Here is an 11,536-nt window from a genome sequence, read left to right as displayed (position 1 = left end):
TATTGTGAAAATTATATTTTATCATCATGTTATTTTATAAAAGCAATAAGACAAACTGAGTTTACTGCTTAATCTGAGGGCTCATTGGCTGGCGTTGCTCATATGCTTTGTATTCATGTACGCATGGGTGCGCATCAGTAGGCCTTCAGTAAAGTAAAGATGACTACTTTTATTGTTGACGTACATTGCCTCCATTGTCACTTCCTATTGTAAACGACTTACAACTTTGTATCTACGTGAAGTTAGCCAGGGTTACCCAGAATAAGACCGGAAGTGTAGTGATCTTGCCTTCAAAATAAAAGAGTTACACGTTTCACTTGTACGGAAAATATAAGCAAGGATTTGGGTGTGCACAGCAAAAAGGTTATCAAAGTATTCTTATTATAAATAGAGCGAACTTATAACAGAGTTGGACACGTATCATCGCGTTGCATGGTATTTCATAGGGTTTTACTTTGAAAATTCTGACCGGGGCTTTTGTTTTTTATTGTGGGTAAAGTGACACTCGTCAAGCTTGGCACCTCATGCCTGGCTGTTTGAAGAGAAGGCGGAGTTCAGTTCATAAAAGTCCTCCATGAAACAACGTTGGAGTTAGTAGTAGCCCTCACCTTGACAGGAATAAAGGGGTTCCTCAGTCCACGCTGGGTACGAACATAAATTTATCGCTAGGACGGTTGTGTGTATTGAGAAGAAGACTGCTTGGCTGACAGTAACGTTACACAGGTTACTATTTCACCTGCGTTGCACGTCTAAGTGACGTTAATATTATCTCATTTGGCATAGGTAAGGACACTCGTTTATTCACTTTGTTATAATTATTAAATGCTAAACATGGGGGTACACGTACGGTTCTACCGTTTTAACTTTTAACTTTATCAGCACCCTTTAGTCTGCGAAGTCTGGATGAATTTTTCCTAAATAAATACTCCCATAATCAGCGGTCACATTCTCTTTACGTGGGACCAGGTGCTCCCTGTTTTATTCCTAAACTTGTGTACAGTATTCTGTAAATATATCGCTGTTGTACCTGGTTAATTGTACTCTGTCATATCTCTAGTATCATTTCCGTTATTTACATAAGTCAGGGTAGCCTACTTGGTTTCTGCAAGGAGGGTGCTGCATAACATTCAGAGTAAAGTAATCGTGGTTTGCTTTAGTTTAGAGTCCATGCAGACTGGACTAGGTGATCATAGTTAATGATAATATAAATGTAGTGGTTGTTAAAATAGTCTATCTTGTGTTTTGCCGCAGTTGTTTTCCTTCCCTGAACACTTAACGGGGACATAACTTATTTCAAGCCCCGACACATGCCGTTCTCTCATATGGACAGACTGGCAAGACAAATTCCATTAAAAAATCTGGCAATTTACTGATCGGCAAAAATAAATACCCGGTGGAATGGTTTAAGAGCGATTATGAATTGATAGGGACTACTCTTTAATTCGGCATACATCCACTGCCCCAATCATAATTTATTTCAACAAAATGTCTACTTTTAGAATTGGTTCGCGCTTGTTATTCCCACTATCTTCCTCCACCAAAACGCACCTTGGTGTGCGGTTGCTAGCAGTGTGAACCAACTCGAAAAGTTGAAATTGTATTGAAATTAATGCTGCTTGGTGGGTTATATGTATGCCGAATTTACTAGGAGACACTAATTATTGGTAAAAGGTGTTGTATGTTTGCTGATAGGCAAGGGAGCATCAAATTTCCAGAGTTTTAAAAGCAGTTTGGCGCGACGTTATTTATTTCCATTTACTTATTTTCAAAAGTTTTTGAGGAACGTTGGCAAGACAGTGCCAGAGCTTTAGCGGACTTGTTTCCAAGGAATAGACCACGTCAGCTATAGCCTACATAATAGCCTAAAATTATTCCACAGTTCAAACTATGACTGTGGGGGGGAAATAATGATGAAGCCCATAGGCTATAGTACGGTATATTTGTCTAAGCAAGCCTTTCTTTAAGGCAATTATATACTAGCTGGCTCTTGTGGCTACATTCATTCTGCTTCATTTATTGGAATGCAGGCTGATTCATTTTCCTAAAATAGTTTGAAAGACTTAATTCACTCTAAAATGAAAGTGGCACAAAGGGCCAGTTTCAGGAAAAGTACTTTACGCGGGTTGTGGTTTCAAGGGATGCTAATTGACCTTATTCATATTTAGACACTGTGAGTAAGAGTTAGTCAGACCCGGCACTGGATAAGGGCTATTGTTGCTCGTGCCTAGGGACACACTGGGGTTTCTCAGCCACTGTGGAGGCATTCAGGAAAACGTGCTTGAGTAGAGGTGTCTGTTATGATTGTGGTTGACCATGATGAGTCATGTCAAAGGGATATCTTGGCATTTTAGAATTTCAGTCCACTGTTTTTGTTTTGTTTTTTTCACCTGACACTTTGGAAATAAATAACGTCGCGCCAAACTGCTTTTAAAACTCTGGAAATTTGATGCTCCCTTGCCTATCAGCAAACATACAACACCTTTTACCAATAATTAGTGTCTCCTAGTAAATGAATAATATGTGCTAGAGCATCCAGTCCTTTCTTTGAACTCCTCGCGGGAGTTGAGGTTTGTTCTCCTAGACCCTCTCCACCAAGGTGTTTACAAAAAAAAAACAGGTCAACAGGTGCTAGAAACTAAAGACTGCAATGGTTCATCCAAGGGGACTCTGACGTTCTCTTTGTTTCTTACTAGGTGCTATGGAGATCAATATGAGGCACCTCTCTTTATTGTGCCTATATGTGCTGGTGACCTTGTGTGGGCAGAAAGGTGTGCTGTCCCAGGTTCCCTCCTATGGCGAACGGGGTTCTGATCTGGGCTTGCAGGTATTCCAGCAAGTCGCTGGCTCCAAGCCCCAGGAAAATGTGGTGCTCTCACCCCATGGAGTGGCTTCCATCCTGGGCATGCTGCTACCAGGAGCCCATGGAGAAACCCGGAGGCAGCTCCTCACTGCTCTCCGCTACAAGAAAAATGGTGAGGACCTTCATTGGCAGTAGTAGTGCGAAAACTATTATGAGGGTATATTTTTTGATTTATGCTCACAAACATTCCCAATGATCTAAACTTTGTCGTAGGATGAACCTTTGTCTGTTGAACCCAAACTTTCTTTGATATCATCGTGCCTCCAGAACTTGTGTTCAGGTCGAACATTTGAACCATACACATTCTCCCCTAATGAGACATGATTCAAACTTTTCTTGGTCTGCGCAGGCCCTTACAAGATGTTGAGGAAGCTGCACAAGACCTTGACAGCCAAGTCCAACCAGGACATTGTGACCATTGCCAATGCCATATTCACCCAGGAGGGTTTCCCCATGGAGGACACCTTCATCTCCGTCAACAAAGCCAACTTCCAGTGTGAGAGCAGGACCCTGGACTTCAGTGACCCCCAGGTGGCAGCAGACGAAATCAACGAGTGGGTCAGCAATAAGACCAAAGGTAGGGGAGAGTAGTTGTGTTTTTAGACAAGATGAAACTATTTAAAAAAAAAATGCCTCTCATACAATGTGTTTAGACTAACAGACCTAAGCATGTATATGCAAATGTGAAACTTAGAAACATGAATAATAAGCTGACAAAATCCTTCAAATTCCTTAGTTAACAGTATAGTTGCAGACCCTGTATGTATGCATTTTATTTTTTATTTTATTTGCTTTTTATTTCCTGTGATTGTTACTGTTGTACTGTAAGATGTACCCTGTATTGAACTTGAAATGGTAATATAATAATAATAATAGCTTTTAGACTGCCATTACCTTTTCAACCCGCACCCTGCATGAAATGAAGATTAAATCTTTTTTCATAGCCGACAACACAAATTCAACCTACCACTGAACTCCTCCAATTTTGAGCTGACTCCAGTGGAAAGTAAAGACTGAGTAGGCAATACGGTTAATTGTCTGATGCAAAGATGGGCGTTCCTTTGCTGGATACAATGCTGAATTATTGCTTCTTCATCTTTTCTCAAGTGAATATGAAAGAGATGGGTTTTGGTTTTTTTTTTCAAACCTTGCTGATGGAGTCGTGTCCCTGTGTTGAATATTTATCCAGGTCACATCCCCAGCCTGATCAAACCAGACATGCTGGACCCGGAGATGACACGTCTGGTAGCTGTCAACTCCATCTACTTCAAAGGCCTGTGGAAGTCTCGCTTCCAGCCTGAGAACACCAAGATGAGGCCCTTCAACGGGGGCAACGGGAATGTATATAAAGTCCAAATGATGTCCCAGCTATCTGTCTTCAACATCGGTGAGTGGGGAGCTGAGGGATTTCCACTCATGTTCACTCTGATGTGTGACGCTATGTATTTGAATTTAAGTGGAACAAGTTAAAGGTCCCAGTGTTCATGATTTGGTTTTCAAATATACTATGGTTCAGGATAACGATAATGTTCTTCATGATGTTTTGTAAGTGAATGTAGTTTAGTTAAAAGGGTATTTATTGAATGAATTTGAAGAATAAGTCCTCACAGGCCAAAGTAACAATATTGAACCATGATTGGCAGATAACACCAGCTCCTCTAATTCAAATGTGGTAAATCTGCTGAGTGGAGTCAGTGGAGACAGTGAGTCAGTACAAATGTTGCAAACTTGACTGATTGGAAGGATTTTATCAATTGTTTGAGGGGAGCCAATCAAGACCAAATCCAGCTGTAATGTGTTGACTGGATTTAGTCTGCAACTGCCTATAAAAATGGATGGACTTTTGAAAATGCAATAACTTTAAATTTAACCACTCAAACAAAATCTAACAATGTTTATATTAAACTCCTTTGGTCTTCTGTGTATGTAAGTAGATAAAATTGAAATTCCTACAATATGGCCCCTTTAACTTCTTCCTCAGAGCTAGCCTATGTTTAATCATATTTAGCATGTGTTTAAGCCTACATAGGTGCCAGATGGGTGGGGTTCTCCATATAGTGCAAATGAATAAAGTACAATGAATGGCAGACAGTTTTTAGACAATAACAGAAAAGTATCTCAAGGTCAATTTTGTATACGTTTCTGTGACTGCCTAATTGCCCAATACTGTCTGAACCCAGGTCTGTCAAATTCATATAGATTTTATGATTTTTTTATGATGCAGTACTAACTAGTGCCAGTTTATGATTCTGACATCCGGTCTTGTTGAGCTGTAAAGTAATGGTGGTTTAACCATACTACATCACTTGGATAATATTTGGTCCTGTGTGAAGTGAAATGATATACCAGGCAGTCTTCTATATTTAGATTAGATGAGTGGTGTGAATGGATTCTCATACAGCGCTAGAGTTTAGCTAAGGGCATGTTTGGCAGCCATAAAGGATAGTGGTTTGTTTCTTTTGGTTTTAGTCTGCAGTATATCATTGACTGCAGCTTGGATAGTCTGTCACTTGTTGCTTGGATTAATCTCTGTAAATTCATATGTATTACCATACTTTTGCCCTAAACTTGCAGAGAACACTGAAGGAAAAATATAATTCAGCAGGTTTCTAATATTCAAAACAACGTTAAATCACTTAGCTGTGGGCTTTATGGTTATGTTTTATGAATATAATGGGATCCACATTGTTGGTTTTTATGATTTCATATGGTAATGTCCTTTGATGCAAGGTTTTATGGCCATTTTAAAAGCATGACTTTACTGTGCAGACACATCTGCATGGACACTTGTGGTATGAGCGTGGTATCGCTGTGGCTTTGTGTTCTTTGTTTGGCAGACTAACCCAGTACAGCTCATCCCTGAGGTGTACTGTACATTTATCATTCCTATTTTGCAACTCAAACCCCCACTAGAAGGGAAGAAGAACAAGGAGAAGAGAAGAGACAGGAGAGGGCGTCTTACTGTAGCTTTCTGCTTCTCTAATGTCTGCGTTTTCCTCTCCAAAATAAAACTTACAACCATTAGTTAAAATTCTGTGCGGCTACATTAGGACCCGCCTTCTGTCAGTCACAGTCCATTCAAGCCAACAGACAAACCAAAGCAAGACTTTTCCACCAGCTATAGTCTGTAAAATGAAACAGAAAATACAGCTTGATTTGACACAATTACAGCTTAAAAGTGCCCCCCTCTCCTTTTAGTGGGAGACTTGTAATATTTAGACAGTGATTGAAAATAGCAAATATCTCAAAAGCACTGGAAAACAATCTGCAGTCATGTTAAACGATAAGGGAATGCAGGGAACGAGCAACAACTCCAGTCACGCTGAAGTTGTCCTGTAAAGTGTTTTAATGTAATCTGAAAACCTTGAAGAAGAGTGTTTGATACCGGTTACTGTCACCCTGACTTCTGAAACTGTTGACCCTTAACTTCTCTTCCTCTGCCAGGCCTGGCCACCACACCCCAGGGACTGAAATACAAGGTGATCGAGCTGCCGTATCACGGCAACACGGTCAGCATGCTGATCGCCCTGCCTTCTGAAGAGGACACGCCTCTCTCAGAAGTCATCCCACACATCAGCATAGCCACGGTGCAGAGCTGGACCAAACTCATGCACCCCAGGAAGGTCCGCCTGCTCATCCCCAAGTAAGACGCACACGGAGGCAGAAACACACACACAGCTGCAATGGATAAAACGTATTTACCTCCCTTGACTTTTAACACATTTTCCTGTGCTACAATTTTGGGTTTCTGGCCCAAAATCTATGCATGATGCTTCTTTTCTATCAAAGTGTATTGGAAATTCTATGATATGTACAATGTAAAAATCTAGTTTTTAAAAGCGTTCAAACTCTTTACTCTTTTGGGCTAAATTGTCTCATTGGGCTAAATTGTCTCAAAAACGTTTCATAACATATTACTCATTATTTATCTTTAGGTAAAATAGTACACAATTTTGAATAGAATTTTTTTTTTTCAAACTTGCTCTCATTTTACCTTTCTTGCTAGGAAGTCTTATACTAGGTTTCTGCTTCAAAATGCTGTCACTTGTGGATGGCACTTTATTTGAGTGACTGTGGTTTTGAAAGAGAAAAACTATCATCCTTCCATCACTATATACATGTAACAGTACAGAAGGTGCACTTTCTGTCAGTGAAGACATTGGATAGAACTATCCATTGTTCTGAAAAATGCACCTTATATACTGTATGGTGTAAACAGGAAATGGTTCCTGTGATCAGGTACAAAGGTTTTTATTACCACATGATATGATAATGGCATCATTTTACGTCAGTAAGTGTGATTAAGGATGTAATGAGACTAGTTTTGATTTTGCTGTAGGGGTTGAGGAAAACTCAAGTATTTTCTGAGTTTAGAGGGTTTCATGATGGGGGGACACGATTAGCACAGCATTCTCTGATTTGATTGGTCTTGAATCCACTGTCATGATTTAATCAATGCATCATGTGTATGTGTGTGTCTGTAGATTTACAGCTGAGGCAGAGGTAGATTTGGAAGCCCCCCTCTCAGCACTCGGGATCACAGACATGTTCAGTGGCAAAGCTGACTTCAGACACCTGTGTGAGTGAAAGCAGCACAGTCCAAACTCAAACCTGACAGGGGACCGCTAAGTATTTACATCGGCCTCATTTGGACACGACCACGACTTGAAAATATGAAAGGACTGTTGGCTGTTTACTGCTACGAGAGCCAGTAATAGCTCTGAATCGTGTCTAGCTGTCCGGTGTGAAAAGCTGAATCACTGCTGTTCTTTTCCTTTCCAACAATTTCTGCTCCCCAAGTGATGGAATGAAAGCAGCTCTGACTAAAGTGCTCTAGCGCCACCATGTGGTGGAATGTGCTTATGAGTTGGAGTTTAGAGTAATCATGAATCAACTAGGCTTCCACTGATAATGGGTTTTTGAAGCCTGATACCAATATTTTTGAATTGAGCCTGCCAATAGCTAATATTTGGTGCCCATATCCAGTGTCCTTAAAAAAATTATTATTATTATTATATAAATTATATATTTCATTGTTTCCCTCTGGAACAGCATTTAGACCATGGGGGACTAAAACTTTCTATTGAAACACAGAATAAAAATAATAACATTTGTGTAAAGTTGTGTGCAATCCGACCAAGATTTTGCTTTCATAGCAGGTGAATATTTTCCATAAACATCCAGTGTAGTATTGACCAAATATACACTTAATATGTAATCAGACTGACTGCGTCATATCCATTATATTGGAGATGGACGACACTGACTGGCTGATATCAGATTTTAATCAAAGGCCAATGTCAGCGTGATATCAGCAAATCAATATATTTGTCTAGCCCAATAATTAATAGTTATTGTATTCTCTCAGGTGCTGAGCCTGTGTATGTATCCAAGGCACTCCAGAAAGCTAAAATTGAGGTGAACGAGGATGGGACGAAAGCAGCAGCCGCCACCAGTGAGTGTTCTTGGACTGTATTTAGCAGCCGAATATGAAGCCGTGTGCTTTAGTTCAGGAACATCTAAGTTTATATTGGGGTGATATTTATGCTATTATATAGTTTTCCGATATGATTTAACAATGTGCTTGCCTTTGTGTCTAGCTGCCATTTTGCTAGCCAGGTCCTCTCCACCCTGGGTCATTGTGGACAGACCTTTCCTCTTCCTTATCCGACATAACCCAACAGGTACGTCTCCTATCTGCCTGCAAAAATGCAAACTGTGAGGTGCCGTATAGGACATAATTCAAACTTTACCTTGCACATACACACATTTTACCTCTCATATGAGATCCTTACACATTCAAATGTAATCGCTCACATACACTATGGAAATATTCTCATAAATATTACTCAAATATAATGAGCTCAAAATAATGCAAAGTCCAACCTACAAAGAACAGAAGCCCTTATAAAAAACATTTTACATTTTATAATAATTTCATGAATTAAGTTCATGAAGTAGTTTATTCATTGATAAAAACAGAATTATGAAATAGAATTATAGACACATTTAATGAACATTTTAATTAATCACTATATTTTTTTGTATGTATCTATTCATTGATCAGTAATAATCACTGAGCTAGTTTATAATAATGAGGTAGGCACACTAGAGCCTCCATATTCTTGGGGGTGGCACACCAAAAAGTTTGATCAGGAGATCAAAAAGTCATTGCAGTGTGGCAAATGCAAATATAGTCTTCAGTAATAAGGATCAGGATTTGAATATTCTTTAAAGACAAACAGAATATAAAGCTTTACCTTAATATCCCCTGGCCATGTTGAACTCGATTCTCCCTTTTTTTTTTTTTTTTAGTTTATCAAATTTAGTACACTGTTTAAGTTGTGGAATTGCTTAAATATCTGGAGTGACTGTGGAAACAGGATCAAGTCACTTATAAATTTCACACTGTTTAAGTTGTGGAATTGCTTAAATATCTGGAGTGACTGTGGAAACAGGATCAAGTCACTTATAAATTTCACTTGTTGTCTAAGTTGTTTTTATTTTTACCCTCTTACATTTTCAGATATAATACAAGGGTAAAACATTTGAGAGGCTCTAGACACCAAGTCTAGGCAGATAGAAAAATATAAAACAAGATCTATTCTAAGTGATAAAAAACTGTACACTGAATTGATATTCTAATTGGATCTACAGTATTTCTTCCTTCAGTCCATAAGTACAATAAAAACACAGTCTTGAGTGTGCTCCATTTTATTTGCCATTTCTATTCCTTTTGATTTGGAATAAAGGTGTAATACATACAAATCAATAAAAATATTTGTTAGTACACATAAAGACATAGCTGTCAATCAATGCAAGATCCCATTGAAATAACAATTTTTGAGTGGTCATTTAACTAATACACTTCATTAAAATTGCACTGAGTTGGAGAATTTCCATGTTATTCCATTGGCCAAAGACAGTTTAGTTGTCCCGCCATTGTTGTAACACTGGCTTCCTAGTTGGCGCTCTAAAGTTCACACATACAGTAGTGAAATAATTTCAATAGTGTGTGTGAGACTGTTTCAGTGGTATATGTGAGAACATTACAAGTGTATATGAGCCCAATACATTTCAGTAGTATATATGAGTATTTCAGTAGTGTATGTGAGAGGCTTTCAATAGTGTATGTAAGAAGGTTTCAATGGTGTATATGAACATAATACATTTCAATAGTGTTTATGAGTGTTTCAGTTGTGTATGTGAGAGGTTTTCAATGGTGTATGTGAGAGTGTTTCATTACATCTGAATGTGTAAGCATCTCATAGTTTGAATTGCATCCTATACGGCACCTCATAGCAACAATTCAACATGCTCTGTGAAGCCCTGTGTCTATTGGTGGAACCTTGAGGTTAAATATTTGCCTAAAACAAGTTGATCTTGACTGAGAAGGTTGTTCTCTCTGTCCTCAGGTACTATTCTCTTCATGGGCCAGATCAACCAGCCTTGAGCTTAGCTAACTACAGGGAAACCATCACTGGCCGGGCCCCTGGTAGCATCACAGGCCTGCACAGGAAATGCTTATTCACACACACATGCACACACACACTCACACACTTTGTTTGCTGTAGACTTATGTACAATGTGGACATATGATAATATGATTTGTTTTAAGTATTGCTTTTTATGTTACTCATTTTCTCTGTAATGCATAACACGCTTTATGAAATGTTTTGCAATGACTAAATTTCCAACTATTTTAATTTTTTGTATACTTTTTGAATTTGTTACCTTTTTAAAAGACCGTGAATGTCAAATATGTGTATTGTAGGATATCAGTTTATTTATCATTTCACTGTTTCAGTTTGGAAGTACTCCATCTCAAGTCATTTGAGTTGCACTCCATCTATCTAAGTTATGTCATTGTGCGTTCCCATGTTGAACATCATGCATTTAGCTACTTTGAAATGAATGTTTTCCCTCATTGAGGAAGAGTCTTCTGTTGTCAAACTTGCTTAATATTCAATAAAATAAATACACATATTTATAACATCAATGAGTTTATCGTAATTATTTTGAGTAATAGAACTTCTGTGAAGATGTATGGGTAAAGTTTGTAGTGTTATATTTTGTTGTAGTGTGTTATATTGACAATTATAAAACAGATCATTCCGGTCCTCAGTTCTGATTGGCACACAGTCGCATTGGAAATCATTGTAAAATACCCAATAAACTCACTCCTGTGACTGCATGTGCTAACCAAAAATCACCATTTCTTACAGAACTTGTGTGTCACTTACCAACTATTTCATTTAGCTACTGTTGAAGAATATTGCTGTACATAAAAATAAAATTATCATACATAAAAAAAGTTATCATTGATTTAAAAAAAAAGAAAGAAAAAGATTTCTTTTGTTCTACAATACAATTTCCCATTTGGCAGATGCTTTTATCCAAAGCGACGTACATATGAGATTTTAATACAACACAAGCAAGGATCTTGTCTTGAGAGAACAACGAGAATAAGTGCCATAAAGCGAAATTCTGGTCCAACAGGACATAGGTGCTACGAGGCAGTGCATAGAGGCAGATAAAGAGGTTTTTTTTTTATTTTTTTATTACACAGTCCATCAGGTGAGAAGGTGTTCACTAAAGAGCTGGGTCTTTAGGTTTTTCTTAATGGAGTCTTACCGCCGTTTTTCGAAGGAGGCCTTTACTTACAGTTACATGTAG

At 38.4% G+C, this 11,536-nt stretch overlaps 1 protein-coding gene across 1 annotated transcript; it reads left to right on the top strand.

The window, feature by feature from the left end:
• Nucleotides 1-540: 540 nt before the first annotated feature.
• serpine2 (serpin peptidase inhibitor, clade E (nexin, plasminogen activator inhibitor type 1), member 2) lies at nt 541-11,090 on the top strand. Its single transcript, XM_071546323.1, has 9 exons — nt 541-783; nt 2,694-2,972; nt 3,210-3,437; nt 4,050-4,247; nt 6,305-6,503; nt 7,345-7,439; nt 8,229-8,315; nt 8,461-8,544; nt 10,276-11,090. The coding sequence occupies exons 2-9, from the start codon at nt 2,699-2,701 to the stop codon at nt 10,311-10,313; spliced, it is 1,203 nt and encodes a 400-aa protein (XP_071402424.1). The 5' UTR covers nt 541-783; nt 2,694-2,698; the 3' UTR covers nt 10,314-11,090.
• Nucleotides 11,091-11,536: the final 446 nt, after the last annotated feature.

The sequence above is a fragment of the Centroberyx affinis genome, unplaced genomic scaffold, assembly GCF_046629955.1.
Source record: "Centroberyx affinis isolate AG114_WGS23_722 - 3 ecotype Tasmania unplaced genomic scaffold, CSIRO-AGI_Caff_v1 ptg005216l_1, whole genome shotgun sequence".
Classification (NCBI taxonomy): domain Eukaryota; kingdom Metazoa; phylum Chordata; class Actinopteri; order Beryciformes; family Berycidae; genus Centroberyx; species Centroberyx affinis.
Note: the sequence above shows the minus strand (reverse complement) of the source record. Positions and strands in the feature narration are given on the sequence as shown.